The sequence below is a fragment of the Sinocyclocheilus grahami genome, unplaced genomic scaffold (assembly GCF_001515645.1).
Source record: "Sinocyclocheilus grahami isolate Dianchi unplaced genomic scaffold, SAMN03320097.WGS_v1.1 scaffold427.1, whole genome shotgun sequence".
Classification (NCBI taxonomy): Eukaryota; Metazoa; Chordata; class Actinopteri; order Cypriniformes; family Cyprinidae; genus Sinocyclocheilus; species Sinocyclocheilus grahami.
Window position 1 is genome coordinate 410,972 of NW_015505606.1, and position 16,352 is coordinate 427,323.

At 37.6% G+C, this 16,352-nt stretch overlaps 2 protein-coding genes across 2 annotated transcripts; both read right to left on the reverse strand.

Moving 5' to 3' along the window:
- Nucleotides 1–358: 358 nt before the first annotated feature.
- Nucleotides 359–13,653, reverse strand: LOC107551560 (structural maintenance of chromosomes protein 2-like). The gene is made up of 19 exons (XM_016233201.1): nt 13,304–13,653; nt 12,848–12,997; nt 12,627–12,749; nt 11,644–11,682; nt 11,345–11,455; nt 11,204–11,248; nt 10,634–10,867; nt 7,186–7,345; nt 6,899–7,016; nt 6,660–6,798; nt 6,454–6,573; nt 6,146–6,350; nt 3,632–3,767; nt 3,409–3,533; nt 3,062–3,255; nt 2,777–2,920; nt 2,240–2,434; nt 1,964–2,164; nt 359–484 (listed from the first exon to the last, which is right to left on the reverse strand). Exons 1-19 carry the CDS (start codon nt 13,469–13,471, stop codon nt 359–361), a joined length of 2,733 nt encoding a protein of 910 aa, XP_016088687.1. The 5' UTR covers nt 13,472–13,653.
- A 1,143-nt stretch (nt 13,654–14,796) lies between these two features.
- LOC107551572 (exocyst complex component 1-like) lies at nt 14,797–15,744 on the reverse strand. The gene is made up of 3 exons (XM_016233215.1): nt 15,624–15,744; nt 15,229–15,392; nt 14,797–15,063 (listed from the first exon to the last, which is right to left on the reverse strand). Exons 1-3 carry the CDS (start codon nt 15,742–15,744, stop codon nt 14,797–14,799), a joined length of 552 nt encoding a protein of 183 aa, XP_016088701.1.
- Nucleotides 15,745–16,352: the final 608 nt, after the last annotated feature.

The window sequence follows — 16,352 nt, forward strand, 5'->3', positions numbered from 1 at the left end:
TCAACTGTTTTCTTAAATGTTCATTAGGGCAGGATGTCATCTTGACAATTTCTGAAACCACTACAATTTTTTTGACATTTTATTTATACAAAACCAGCTTGCAAAGTTTGAAAAGACAAAAAGTAATCCTACAAACAAATATATTGAAATACAGTGCACAGAGAGAGAAAACAGACTCACAGGATTAAAAAGTTGTAGAGCAACTACACTCCATAACGTCAATAATGCGGAGAACATTTGTGAGTGTAACAGCATTTTAAAATAGGCTACACACATTTTACTGAACCAGATGCATCATGAGTGTTTGATCTTTTTCTTACTAGTTGTAATTGTAAAAAATGAATGGGTCATGGGTGGTTTATTTTACCTTCTGCCACGCCACATTGAGAGCCTCATTCTTCTTCTGGTCCAACTCTTCAATTGTTTCCAAGATTTTGGCTTTATCATTCTCAACAATTCTCTTTTTTTTCTTCAGATCATTGTACTAAAAGAAGGCAGACAGTGTTATTACATTTTACTACTACTACTACTACTAATAACAACATATTTCTAATAGAAATAGCTATAATCATTACCAATAAGTAAATAAAGATACCACTAATAATAAAATAAAGCAGAAACTGGTCAAAATCTCACAAAAACATGCAAGGCACAACTAAATAAATAATAAAAATAATTAAATAAACACAATCATTCAAAATTGGGGTCAGTCAATAAGATTTAAGTGACTGTAAAAGACATACAAATGCTGTTCTTTTGAACTTTCTATTAAAGGGGTCCTATTATGCTCTTTTACAAAGTCTTGATTTTGTTTTGGGGGTGTACTAGAACAGGCTCTCACACTAGGTTGTTCGAAAAACACATTGTTTTTCACATATTTTACATTATTACAACACCTCTCTCCCCAGTCTGGCATGAACGGCTCGAATAGTTTCTGTATCAAATGAAGGCCCGCCTTCTGAAATACGAAATGTGCTGTGATTGGTTAGCTGGGCCAGTGTGTGTTGTGATTGGCAGCACTCGGCACCTGGTCGGGAAATGTCATGCATCTTACCATAGCCACCTGCAGCTTCAGTGTGAATATTGCGTCAAAATCAAATCAATTTGAGCGCGATTTAACCCTGGATGATTGTAACCACTCTAAAGTTCGTCTGCCTTGAGAAAACTAGCGTGTCTCTGACATAGTGATAACACTCATTGCCTTCTCTAGTGTGCAGCTCAACCAGGTCTCGTCCCATTCGTCGATATTTGTGATATCACAAATCCCGGAAAATATGCGTTGTAGTCCAAACGAGTCGTTCGTTGTAGTTTTTGAAAAGTGATTTCTGTTAAATAAAATGTATCCTTTTGAAGTGGACTTTGAGCTTTGTAACTTTGCAGATCTTTTTTATGCTTAAACAGCAACATTACAGACTAACTAAAGTTGAAAAACTGAAAAAGCATAATAGGACCCCTTTAAACAGAATTCTGAACAAAAAATAATAAATATCAATTATTTTCAACATTAATTTGGTGCTCAAGAAACATTTATTTTTGTCAGTATATTAGAAGGATCATGTGACAACTGAAGAATGGACAAATAGCTTCTGAAAATTCAGCTTTGCATTTCAAACTATATACATATAGAATTCAGTTATTTTAAATTTTAATAATTTTTCAGAATATCACTTTTTTAATAAAACTCTATTTATGACTAAATAAACGCAGCTTTGGTGAGCTTAAGAGGCTTCTTTTGAAAACATCAACAAATCTTACCAAAAAACTTTTTGAAAGGTATTGTATATACAAGATGTAGCCTTACAGAGACAAACTAGTAATAAAAAAAAGAGCATTTTAGCCTTTTGAGGACATTTAATTGTCAAAAGCAGACATAATATCAAGTTTCCCAAGATTAACCTCTGCTCTTTTATTCTCATCTATGTTTAAGACATCTTTAACAGCACTGTCACTAAAGAGGTCGTACCCTTTCCTCAGCCTCACTGAGCATGTTCATGGCCCTGCGGTTGACATTTCTCTCCAGCTTGTCTTTAGTCTCCTCGAGTCTCTTCAACCTCTGTCCAGCCTCTTTGGGATTGTTGGTCTTAAAGTCGTAGGCAGTGTTGGGCTGGCCGAAGAGATGCTTCTCAGAGGAGATCCAGTCATTTTCAGCTAACATGCGGGCCACCTAAACAAACGCAAACATTAGATAGTCTAATCTACAACACCCTAGTCTGGAATGATCTCATTAACTTCCTCTGACCTTGGCAGTGGCATCAGCGCTGTCTTTCTTGTGTTTGCTGATGTTGTGCTCCAGCTCTTTGATTTTGAGCTGAGCATCATTATTTTGCTCTCGGAGGCGGTTTGCTTCTCCGGTCTTTCCTTTAATTTCTCTCTCCTGTCCCAGAATCACCTTCTTCTGTTGGGACAGCTGCTCCTGTGCAGCACGCACTGCTTCCTAAACGCACAGAGTGACAGTTTACATTTATGGCAACAAAGGCATCCCTTTTAAAGGGACAGTCCACCCAAAAACTACAATTGTGTCATTTACTCACCTTCATGGCATTCCAAGAGTGTATGACTTTTTGTTTTGAGAAACATAACACAAGACAGGTTAAAGTTTTGGTTCCGAATGACATCCATTGTCAAAGGGAACCAAAACTGTTTTATTTACCAACATCTTAAAATATCTTGTGTGCTTTACAGAAGAAAGTCATAAAGGTTTGGAATGACAGGAATGTAAAAAGAGAACAGAATGTTCATTTTTAAGGGATAGGATTAAAATAAGTTGTCTCTGTACCTTATTGGCAAAAACCTCAGTGGTCATGGTGTCGATCTGCTCCTGTATGGCTTTCAGAGCTTCATCTACAGCCTGAATCTGTTGCTCATATCCAGCCTGTTCTCTTTTCAGCTCCTCCAACTCCAGAGTTACTGCATCTGCCTCCTAGAGAAAGAAAGAGAGAGGTATTTTCAGAAAAAAAAAAGTACTCAGCTTCTAGCTGTTGTGGTGTGACACAACCCCTGTAGACCCAGTGTAACTTTGTCAGTCAGGAGCCTGATACGTGTCGTCGTAATGGGAAAGTACCTGCTGTTTCTCTTTCAGTCTCTTGTTGTAAGCATCTGCTTTGCTCTTGGCCTGGTTGAGTTTCTGCTGGGCTGCTTTCAGTTCTTTCTCTCTCTCTGCCTCTGCATTCTTCATCTTGTTCTCCAGAACTTTGTACTTCTCTTCTGCCTTCTTATGAACCTCCTTTGTCTTCTGCAGAGTTTCCTCGCACTCCTCTAAAGAAACAGAACACCACGATAGTTAAAGACCAGCAAAACCAGCAATGACCCATATTGTGTAGTTGTGTGTTTATTGCGCCTCTTATACAGAGCACCGGTTTCAGAAAGAGAACTAACAAAATTCTGCCAAAGAGTGGTATTTGTGTATACCGATGGTCTTGCGCAGGTTCTCCAGCTCCTCTTGTTGCTTGTGGAAGGAGCTCTGCTGAAGTTTGGTCTCCAGGATCCGAGCCTCTTCAGTCTTCAGGTCCAACTGCTGCTTCAGCTGACGATATCTGAAAGAGAGCAGCAACATTTCAGTCTTCTGCCTTGTGCTTTTGTTCCGATTGGTCAGTGAGGATTTTGAGAAGTTGTATTTTGGACAGAGACTCACTTCTCAGCTGTTCCCTTGAGGCTGCTGAGCTCAGACTCTACCGCGGTGAGTTCTGCCTCTTTAGCCCTCAGACTGTCCTGAATGTCCTTCACCTCAGCCAGTTTAGACAGGACAGAGGCCGTCTGAGCACGTGCACCTACACCCACACACACAGGTAACAGTTATTACAGAACACAATGTTCTACTGTCCCTTGCAAATGTATTTAGACCATAAACTCATCTGTCTTCTGGATAAAAATCCCACAGGTATCATTATTCAGATTGTAAATTGTGGTCCACCAATATAGGTTTTCTGTGGCTAATGCAGATGGTGAGAACTAGAGATTAGGGGCCAGTATAAAGGTGATACACAAAGTACAATTTAATGATCGCAAAGATGTATCTATGGGTCCTGTAGCTCAAACAGCAAATGGGCCAATTCCCAGGGTATGCATGAACTGATAAGTTGTATATATTAGCAAATAGTGTAATAAAGCATTTGCCAAACGCATGTTACATGAATGTAAATGTGCATAAATCAGTTGAACCTGCAACATACTGAGCTCTAAAACTTAAAGCTTTGATTGCTCTGCAAAATATTTGTGGAGATTGAATACTGCAAACTGTATATTGGTGAATCTCACAAAACCCATCATGAACAGCTCATATTCAGTATTGTTAATGTTAACTATAACTTAAAATAATTTTCGGTGTCGGCGGCGATAGCCTTGTGGGCAGCATGCAGACATACATTGTCCCAAGTTCTAATCCCGACTTGAGGACCTTTCCCGATCCCGGCCCCTATCTATCACCTATATCATAATAAAGGTGAAAAAAATGCCACAAATAAATCTTTTAAAAAATATATATTTTCGGTAATTGAAAGAGCTCAAATAAATGTAATATAGAAGATGAAAAATTAACTGGCAACTATGTGAAATAAGCTGACAAATTAAAGTAATAAAAGTGACGAGTACAAAATAAAAATTTAAGTAATAATTAACTGAAAATAAACATTATAAAAGTACATCACTATTAAAAATAGCACTTAATAAAATAACACACAGTAAAAAAGGGGAAAGTTTTTCTTGGGAGAATTTAGGAAAGGTATTTTTACATTATATAATATTATAAAGATTTTTCCCCCTCACAATTTGTCCAACATTCTCATTAAAACATTATTTGTTATATAGCAATCAGAATTTAATAAAGAACTGATCTGATTACATCAGATTGATGTAATGTGGAATTTTGAACAAATAGTCAGAGCTGTAATCTAGTAAACAGAGAACTGATAATGGGTCTGAATTAGGGGCGACCCCGAATAGTCGAAGATTCGATGCTTCAATAGGAGGAGCCTGATTCCACTACCAATCTCACAGTCCAATATTCGCGGGGTGATATGATCATGCCATTTTGGCTATATGGGTGTGCTCAAATGTCTGATTTCACATAGAACTACTGGTTTTCTCCCAGTAAGTTAATATACACCCTATTAAAATAATGCTGTAAATAAGAATCTGAAAAGAAAGAAGCTTCAAATAAATATTTTAACGTGTGTGAATAAATCCAACCACCCCTATAGATTTAAATTTCACTTTCCATAATCCGTGACTGACAGAGGAGCATGTTGGCAGCAGGGATTTAAAACTTTAACAAGACTCAAATTGACACAGGCAGAGTGAAAGGTATATATTATTTATCTCGTTTAAGATACATTTGGTTGAGTTGTGCTGCAGTAAAGCGCTTCAGCTACTACGGTGATTATCTCTTCAGCGCGCAGCGCGAGCAGGACATACAACAATGCATAATATTAATAACTATGACTGGGACTGTCATATACATAATTATAATGAGAACACTATTATAACAAAACGCTATGAATTTTTAGAGTTTAGTTGCTGTGTTTCTGCATGTTGTTGCGTGAAGAATGCATCCACAAAAGGAATTCATTCAGAGCCGCACAGACACGTTCACTTCTGTATTCGGGGCATTTTGTGCAGAAGATTGAATATTAGTCGTAATATTAACGTTATGTTGTATAAATAACGAAGCGTATTCTATATGAGATAAATGATGAGTTAAATTCCATTGATTAAAAACCTGCTGCTTCATTCTACTGGTCATCTTCAGCGCGTGCAGCTCAAAACAGAAATGCAGAACATTAATAACTACTGTCATATACATAACGTTATAATGAGAACACTATTGTAAAAAATGTTGTGAATTTTTTGGGTTTCGCTGACGTTTAATGTTAACTATCTTTTAATCAAAACATAAAACATAATTTACCCCGTTTGTATCTGCGAGGCATCCCGTTACACATTTTCCCTGTGTGTTAATGTAATTATGGCTGTCGAATGTCTGACTTGACTATTGGTAATGTATTTTGCCCCACCCCCAAAACATATGATTCGACTATCAGCAAGATTCGAAAATTCTGATTGGACTATGAAAATCCTTAGTCGAGGACACCCCTAGTCTGAATACATTTGTGAGGCTCTATATCTTGTGCAGTTATAAACACATACAAACCTCCGGTCAATGTTCCCTGAGGATCAAACACGTCTCCTCCCAGTGTAACAGTTTTGGTGCTCACACCTTTGTCAAAGGCAACTTTTTTAGCATTGTCCAAACTGTCACAGACTAGCGTAGTTCCAAAAACATACTCCATGGCCTTCCTCAGCTCCGATTCATAACCTACCAACGAAAGAGCGGTGTGCACGTTATCTGGCCCAACCTGCAACACAAAATATATGGGTATCCTTTCTCTCAATAAAATTCCACTGAGAATAAAATAAATCATAATCAAATCAACAACAGCTCATTAGCAGAGTTCTCACCAAGTTTTTGGCAGTGCGCACTACATTGTCATTAAGGGTACGTGCTGAGATTTTGTTCAGAGGAATGATGGTGTATCTGCGTTTCAGTTCACCCTTTTCCAGAAGCTTTTTCCCAGTAACCTGCAGACAGACAAGTTTAAAATCAAAACAAACTATTTTTCAAAAATGTTTGAGGACGCCTACGCGTTTCATAAAGTAAAACTCACCTCATTGTCCACTACTATGTTATAGAGTCGACCACCAGCAACCACCTCCAGAGCTGTAGCGTTTGACACATCAGTCACACTGAAAAGATTTGCCACCAAACCCTTCACCTTACTGGGGTCCCAATTCTTCTCTGGGTCCCTACATACACACACAGTACCAATGGAGTCAATGAATGAATTAAGTGTATAAACCACAAATAATAAATGAGTCTAAATGAAAATGGCTCGCATGTTCTCACGTGTACTCGAAGCGCAGGTTGGGGAACTGTCCCATGAGGGACTCGTAGGTTTCTCTGAGCTGACTGACGTCCCGTGAACACTGCCTCTTCTGCTCCAACAGACGCTCCTCTCGTCCATCTGAACACACAAGTTAATCTTCTTTAAAAAAAAATGTAAAGTAATGTCTTAAAGACTAATATGATACTTTAACTCTGTATTAAGCTTTAACATTTTACAGTTCACATTTTTAGGCTTCAATTAACTGCACCTAATTCAACCACAATCACAAACAAAATGTATTCAGTACCTTCATAGTTGAGTTTCTTCATTTCAGCCTGTAGCTTTTCTATGCATTTCTTCACAGCCTCAAATGTGTCCTGGTCTTTTTTGTAGCCACTGTCCATCTTCTTGACCTGAGCCTGCTTAGTCTTCAGCTCCTGCTGAGCGTGTTTCAGTTTCATCTGAGCCTATGAGACAGAACAGAGACATTTACAATCGGTCTTCAAAAAACAACATTATAAAATATAATAAAAGGTGCCAACATAATACCTTTCAAAAGTTTTTTTAATGAATACTTTTACATAAAAAGGATGCATTAAACTGCTTAAGTGACAGTAAAGACATTTATTAATGTTACAAAGGACTTTTATTTCAAATGAATGTTGTTCTTTTGAAACTTGTGTAGCATCTGGACCAATCAGACACACAATATATATATTTTTAGTTATATTTAACAAATACTCTGTAACCCCCCTCAGTTAACAAGCCATATGAGGGCCTATGGACCCTTCCCCCGAAATGCATCTTAACACCTCAGAAAAGCAGAACAGGCCCCTGGTTCCATGGCAACCAATGCTGATATCACTGGTTTTATTGCCCATAGGAATGCGGGCAGAGAAACTCACTCATTTTCCTCATAAGACAGACACACAATGCCCAGAGAAATGGACTGTTCTCTAATTAATTCATAGAAAAACCTTTCTGTGAATGAACACACATCAATCAACCGCACACTTTTCTAACAGGTATCAATTTGCATCATAAAAAAATTCAAAAATCTTTTCCCGTACAAATATTTTAATACTTTTGCCAGTCCATTACCCACTAGGGCTGGGTATCGAGTTCGATACTTTTTAGGCACCGACCGAATTGCCTCGATACCATCGAGTATCAAAAAACATCTCGTCGTTCGGTACCAAATTTCGATACCTAAAGGGTTAATCTCATCAACGTCCGTGACCCAATAGGCCTGCAGCACTAGGTGTGTTCGACTAGAAGCAGCGCAGCGCAGATTGATATGTGTTTGACATCCGCGAGAGCGATTCGAAAGCGTATGGAGAAGTCTGCTCTCTATAGCTCTCGTGGTACTGTAATACACCGATCAGTCAGCACAGTCAGTCCGCGTCAAGTCAAACACACCTACTAGTTTACACCAGATTCGGGTGGGAAACGTGCAATCTGTGATCGCGTGCCATTGCAGACGCTCGCGAAAGCATCATTTACACTGGTGCGTTTTTGTTTTAAAATTAAAACGATCCTCATCATACTGGCATTTACACTGCGTTTCAAGCCGGCTTTCCACTATCTCCGACTAACGACAAGCGACGGAGAGCAGTGTGCGAGCTGCATAGAGTTCCAATCATATGCTGATGTCCGTTCATACTACACGACCGAAAGTGCCTGATACGTGACCATTCATGCACACTGTAGCATCATGCTACATTAGATTTATATTCTGCTTTTACTCAAAACTCACTTTAAACCACCATCAAGTGTTTTTAATAACTTCCGATTGCCGTTCAATGTGTGTTTTGGCCATGTAATGTTGCTGAAATTAAATGTTATTATGTTAGTCAGAACAGCGATTGTGGAAGAGAGAACACAGGCAGACAGCGCTGGAAGCTGCTAATGCTTATCAGTTAATCAGTGGAAAATGAATAGAAATTATGATTCTGTCTGAGCTATGCATTTTTAAACGATGCACTAGCATAAATGTAGCCTAACAGATGTGTAAACTGAAGACTATTTTCAAATTATTAAAACTATTTGCACTTAATTTGCATTTATTGTGTTGGTTACATTTTGTTCCTTTGTGCAGTGGCTCAGGAGATAAGTCTTTGAGTCTGTATAAACATCAACAAGCTGAAATGTAATGTAATCTTGTTAAAATTGATTTCATAAAATTGGTATCGAAAAAAGTATCCTTCAGGAACCGGTATCAAAGTCAAGATATCAGTATCGAACATTTTTGAACGATACCCAGCCCTATTACCCACCATTCCACTCTCTATTACAGACCTTCAGTCTCCACAGGACAAGTACACGATTACCAACCTGTTCAGGTAAAAGAAACCCTACCTATTTAAATCAGACGTCACCACACCATTTAACAGACTGCGGTCCAATTCTGGACCTTAAATGTGTTCCAACAGGACCACAAGTCATTTTTAATAAATTAGAGGCAGTTTTTTTTCTGCACACAGAACAGTTAGGTCATCTTAACACTGAAAAAGCTACCCAGTGGATTCAGCCGAAGTAACATCATGATACAATTACTAACCATTTGTTGATTCTCATGCAGAGTTGACAAAAGATTTCAAGTTTAAGCTTAAACTGGCCTTTTTAGACAAAAAAAAACAACTATTTGGGTAAATTAAATATAAAATAGCATCTTGATAGATTACCAAAATATTTCACCTGAATAAAAAAATATATAAGTTACAATAACTATTTTTACTTTTTGTAATTATAGTAAAACTAGATTATGTTTACAACTCAAGCGCAGCCTTTAATCTTTACATTTGCTAATAATTTTGTCATTGTGTAAATACCCAATCCAGTACAAAAGTTGGTTAAGTTAGATTTTTTTTTATGTTTAAGGGTAAGTTCACCCAAAAATGAAAATTAGCCCATAAATTACTCACCCTCAAGTCATCCTAGGAGTATATGACTTTCTTCTTTCAGACGAATCCAGTCGGAGTTATATTAAAAATTGTCTTTGATCTTTCAAGCTGTTTAATGCCACTCAGCGGGTGTTGCATCCATCAGTCCAAAAAAAGTGAAATAAAAAGCGCCCATCCATAAAAAATAATTTAAAAAGTGTCTCACACGGCTCCAGGGGGTGAATAAAGGCCTCCTGTAGCGAATCGATACGTTTTTGTAAGAAAAATATCCATATTCAAAACGTAATAATCACTTTAATGTAGCTCGAGCTGACAGTTGTGCACAGAAGCAGCTCTGGGAGAATGACGTAAGAGGTTGGCTTTGCGCATGCGCCGCTCAGAAGTGACGAACACGGAAGCGCAGTGAGTAATTTATGGGCTAATTTTCATTTTTGGGTGAACTAACCCTTTAAAGGTAGGAGTATTTTATGCTCACCAAGACTGCATTTATGTTATCAAAAACACAGTTAAAAACTGGAGATGTCAAAAATGTTATTACAATAATAATTTTTAAAAAATTATAGTTTAATCTATCTATCTGAACCCAACCCTTTGAACACCTGTGTAAATATCATGTGGCTTGCATTTCACATTTATACATTATACTATGCTTTTGACATTTTTTAATGTAGGTGGTCGCAAAGCACTTGACAAGAAAGAAAGGAGAAAAATTTAAATGGAAACTATTACAGCAAGAAACAATTAAAAACAATTTAAGTAGCCCTCAAAGGCTGAAACTGCCCTATGAATGTTACCAACAAATACACTATTGCTTCTTGCTCCTGTTCCCTGCCTGTTTGCTCTGCTACTTACCTTGTCCCTCCTGCGCTCCAGCTCCTGTATCTCCGTGCTCAGCTCCTTCACTTTGGCCTCGTTCTGCTTCATGTTCTCCTGCAGCTGTGCGATAGAGCTCTGCATCTCCTGCAGGTCTTCAGTAGACTTCAGCTTGGTCTCCTCGGCACACACAAACAGGTACGCCACATACAGTCGACTCAAGTGCTCGATCTCACGCATGAGCTTCTGGTACTCCAGGTAGGACGCACGTTCCTGAGGAGAAGCAAGGGAGATGGATAGGATGTGACAAAGATGATAAGTATCTATTGTATAAGTCATATGTATTCGGTCCACAGTAAGGAACTGACGCTGTTAGAAAACGAAAAACAAAATGCTGTTCACAGCTGCACATAAAGAACCAGTGGCACACAATAATGTATAGCCTCTCTCTACTATACATGATTTATTAATAATTGACAAATTCATTATTTATATAAAAAGGTGTAAATAAATAAATAATGCATGATTTTCTAATAGCGTGAATCTAATATACACATATACAATAAATTATAAATAAGCACTTTTTTTTTTTTTTTTTTTAACACATGCCTCCTTCAGTTTCTCCATAGCAGGGGTGATCTCCTCATCCAGGATCTGTTTCACACAAAAACATCCAAAGATGAAATTGCTGGTTGTATCAATTGTTGGGTGATTTAAATAAAAAAGTAATAATGAAATAAATGTACATACAGTCTGAATCTCTTTCAGCTTGGCATCTTTCTTCTCAATAGTTTTCTGAGCACTGATCTTCTTGCATTCGTACATCCTGGTACCTGCCGCCTCCTCAATCATGGCCAGAATCTGTGAATAAAAAAAAACAGTGCAATTATTTAAAATTTCACAGAAGAAAACAAAAACTTGCATCAATGACACTGAATGTTTGTATAATTTCATCCATCAGTAAAGAGCAAATCAATTGTAAGCTTTATTACTACAATCAAAATGTGAGTAGATCACAACCATGTATACTCAAATGACAAACATCTCACCTCAGGAGGCTTCATGTTTAAGACCTTGGTGATTCTCCCCTGAAATAAACACACAATTGGGGTGATTATGAAATGTGAACAATAACTACATATGACACAAGTGCTTAACTGTCTAAAAATCCAAAAAGAAATTAGTAAAAAAAAAAATCAACATGAAATCAAAATGAACCCTATTTACTTGTCATGCATATGACAACAAACAAACTGTAACATTACACAAGTTAAATAAGTTGCAAACAGCCGTTCACATTCATTTAAAAATGAAAATGCTGTTGTTAAAGGGGTCCTATTATGCTTTTTCACTTTTTCAACTTTAGTTAGTCTGTAATGTTGCTGTTTGAGCATAAAAAAGATCTGCAAAATTGCAAAGCTCAAAGTCCACTTCAAAAGGAGATATTTTATTTAACAGAAATCATGTTTCAAAAACTACAACGAACGACTCGTTTGGACTACAACGCATATTTTCCGGGATTTTTGATATCACAAATATCGACGAATGGGACGAGACCTGGTTGAGCTGCACACTAGAGAAGGCAACGAGTGTTATCATTATGTCGGAGACACGCTATCTTTCCCAAGGCAGACGAACTTTAGAGTGGTTACAATCATCCAGGGTTAAATCGCGCTCAAATTGATTTGATTTTGACGCAATATTTACACTGAAGCTCGCAGGCGGCTATGCTGCCAATCACAACACACACTGGCCCAGCTAACCAATCACAGCACATTTCGTATTTCAGAAGGCGGGCCTTCATTTGATACAGGAACTATTCGAGCCGTTCATGCCAGACTGGGGAGAGAGGTGTGTTTTCGAACAACCTAGTGTGAGAGCCTGTTCTAGTACACCCCCAAAACAAAATCAAGACTTTGTAAAAGAGCATAATAGGGCCCCTTTAAGAATATGATTATCTAATACTTTTATAAAAAATCTTTTCAGGCCACATAACCCGAGAAGTCTTAAATCAGTGTATTATGGTGGTTACCTGCATGATAAGAAAGTGAGGGTTGTTGACATTCAAGCCAACTGAACAAAACAGATCCTGGACTCGCAGGTTGTTTGCATTCACGCCGTTGATAAGGTACTTGTTGCGTCCACCTATGACCACCTGCACAACAAACGATAAAATCCCAAGCGGTGTAAGTCACTCTGCGTGCTACTAGCCATCAGTGAGAGTGGAGCAGACACTGATCTCAAGGTGAATACCTGTCGTGTTATGGTAATCTCATCATGTGTCTCAAACCCAAGTGGACTCTGTTTCTTGTTGGAGTTGTCAAAGGTGATGGACACAGTTGCTTTGGTGATCCCAGCCAGACCATTTTTGTACACCAGATCTTGGAGATTAGTGGCACGAACCTACAAGGTTTGACAAACCAAAACAAGCAGTATTACATTTGAGCTTTTAAACTCTGCAACCCACTTCCATACTTAATTAATCATGCTCTGTATCCATATTAGACTGAAAACATCTATTCTGATTAAAGTTTGATTTTTTTTTTTGCATTTTGTTGTTGTTATACAAGTGATTTAGAAAACAGAACAACTGAAAATCGTTTTGTTTATTAAATAAGCAAAAACAATTAAACGAAATAAACAAACAAACCGCTGCCAGATTTAGACATATGGCTGCGTGTATATGATATTTCATGTATTAAAACTGACCTGTGATAGGTTAGATATCCCCAGCAGAAAGCAGATGGAATCCAGTATATTTGACTTTCCACTGCCGTTCAGGCCGGTGATGGCGTTAAAAAACGGATCAAATCCGTTAATCTCCGTCCTTTCGGCGTAGGACTTGAAGCCCTCTAGTACAATAGACTTTATGTACATTTCGATAAACCACCGTATGCGTAAAATAAAATAAAACCGCTATACGCTGTTATATTTTTCGTGATAACAACCTCAAAAGAACTTCGGCGTTGCTTTCAGTTCAACCATCCAAACTTGAAATTTGGCGCCAGGCGCGTTTCCGCTGCGCCGTTATGACCAGATTTCAGTTACTAGTTAAACTACTAACAAATAAATCCACTCGAATCCTGCATATATTTAGACAAAATGATAGTTTATTTAGCAAGAATTCATGTTCATTACAAACAAGTAATTGCCATTGGAAGTGAAATGAATGTATTCTTTTGATTCAGGCGACTTTTTAGCCACCCCATTGATGGACCCAAAACATTGAAGCGTGTGTGACGTCAGCACGGCGGTTTGGCTAGTAAGTCCGAAAGGAATGTAGTGTAGTGCACATTTAACCTGTTACATAATATTATCATCATATTTTATTACTCGGCTCAATGGAATAATTGATTCTGGCCAGTCGTGATATTCTGTTTTTGTGTAATGATCGGTAAACCATATTTGCTGGATAGTTGTGCTTGCTCTGTTATCACGAACTCGGTTTCTTTTTACGAAATAAAAACTTTTAATCCCAATTCAAATATTTTATTACCATTTATATACTTATTTGGTAAGTAGCTGTACATTTCGCCGTAAATATGTTATTAATTTGCCTACGTTTAATACATCACAAGATGCAAATCCTTTGGTACCAAGAATATTATGCATGCAATTCTGGGTCTTGCACACAGTGACAAATATTTAGAAAACTTTCCATATGTTTCATTTGTTAAAATTGTGCTTAACTAATTGATGGCTGTCACAGTATTTTATTCAATAAAGCACACTGCAGAAGAAATGAGAAAACATTCGATTTTTCACCAGATGACAAGATTATTAATATTCACAAGTTTGTCTCACAGTTTCGCTTTTTGAAATGATTACATTTATTAGTATAGCTTAACTAATGAATCAGCTAAAACACGTGCAAAACATGTCACACAATTTATAACACTTTTAAATAAATACACATTCTTAATATTCAAGTCACAGCATTACACATCAGAAACACCCTTTTGTGTTGCATTTGCACAAGCACAAATTGGATTTCACCACACCGTGGAGTTATGTTACAGTTACTGTAGGTCTAAGTGCTCAAAGCATGGCTAAGTGCTCAAAACACAAAGCATGGTCTTTGTACACTCCCTAAGGGTATTATAGATTACACTGAAATGAACTTTTTATTGTCAACATCAAGAGTTGAGTTTAGGACCAGTTCAAAAGAAATTCCTCAAATAAGAAGACTAATCAAAATGCCTCTATGCCAGAGGCACAGGACACATGGAAAGACACACCAGGTTAAAGGCATAGAAACAGATCTGCGCAAGGACAATACAGTCACCACGATCTGAATACATTGTAGTGGGCTGAATGTACGTCCAGTCATAGTTCTTAAGTTTTAGTGCCGTGTGGTGATACTTCTTGCTCAGGGACAGCAGACAGCGGGCCAGTGTGTATTTCGCAGCACAGCTCACTGCTCTGATGGACCGCACGGAGTCGAAATGCATCAAGAAACAGGGATCATCCTAACACAGCAGAGATATGCAAACTAAACATCTTCCAATGAAAAGTAAGAGATTCTGCTTCCTGTTATATTACAACTCATCAGCACCGTTAATATGAACAGCAGTTACTGTAAGTAGCATGTATATTCACAAATTGGAGGAGGATGAATGCTAAACTCAACTCACAGTATCTGGATCTCTACCGTCCAGAATCAGCAGGTCCTCCAGGGCCCAAGTCTCTGTTCTTTCATAACTGTCCTCCAGCCCATATTTCTGCAGCTTATTGGTCCGAGAATGCTTAACTCTCCGACACAGGACAACTGAGATCTGAGCTTCTTTATCCTTAGTTACTAAACACACATTGGTTTTGTATTTTTATTACACCCCTTCATCAAACCATATGAACCATAAACATATTTAGGTCTGTATTTTTTTTTTAAATTCTTCCTCCTTCACAAACAATTTCTGACCCTATCCCCAGATGAATTTTTTTTTGAGAATTTTAGTATCTCATCCATTTTCTCAAATAATTTGTTCCATATAACCTAAAATAATTGTGCAAAAAAGTTGATTTTTCTTACTAGAAACGCAGAGAAAATGACGTCCCTGCTGTTGCTCCTCTATTTCTATAAACTCCTCCAGCTTCTGTCCCTCCGATCTGAACAAGATTCTGTCCATCTCCTCCCTCAGCAGAGACGACATCTCAGGCAGAAAATTAATTTAAGTGTGAAAGAGAGCAAGAGCAGAGTGAGGGATAAAATGCTTTCTTGAGGTGGATCTGGTTTGCAGGGTTTATCACCCTCCCCGCTCTCTCTCTCTCTTTCTCTTTCTCTCTCTCTCTCTCTCTCTCTCTCTCTCTCTCTCTTTCTCACTCTCAGTTGACAGACGAAACTGTATCTTCTTTGCATTTTCAAAATTTCAAAAGAGGTTTACTTTATAAATTCAGTTACACTTTTGTAAATTTTGCTGAAGGAAATACTTTTTTTTGGTCTTCAAAGGCTGTTTGAAATATCATTTTTGGAACTTTTACATGGATGTGTCAGGAATCATCTATAAAAGAATAGTTCACTTAAAATTAGGTGATCCAAGATGTAGATGAGTTTGTTTTTTCAAATCAGAAAAATTTTGCATTACATCACTTTCTCACTAATGGATCAGTATCACAATAATCCACAAGTAGTCCACGGTCCATCAGTTAATGTTTTTTGAAGTGAAACCCTTTGTGTTTGTAAAAAACAAATCAATCTTTAAGATGTTTTTAACTTCAACCCATTAATAAAATAAAATAATGCTAAAATATCTATAGTATT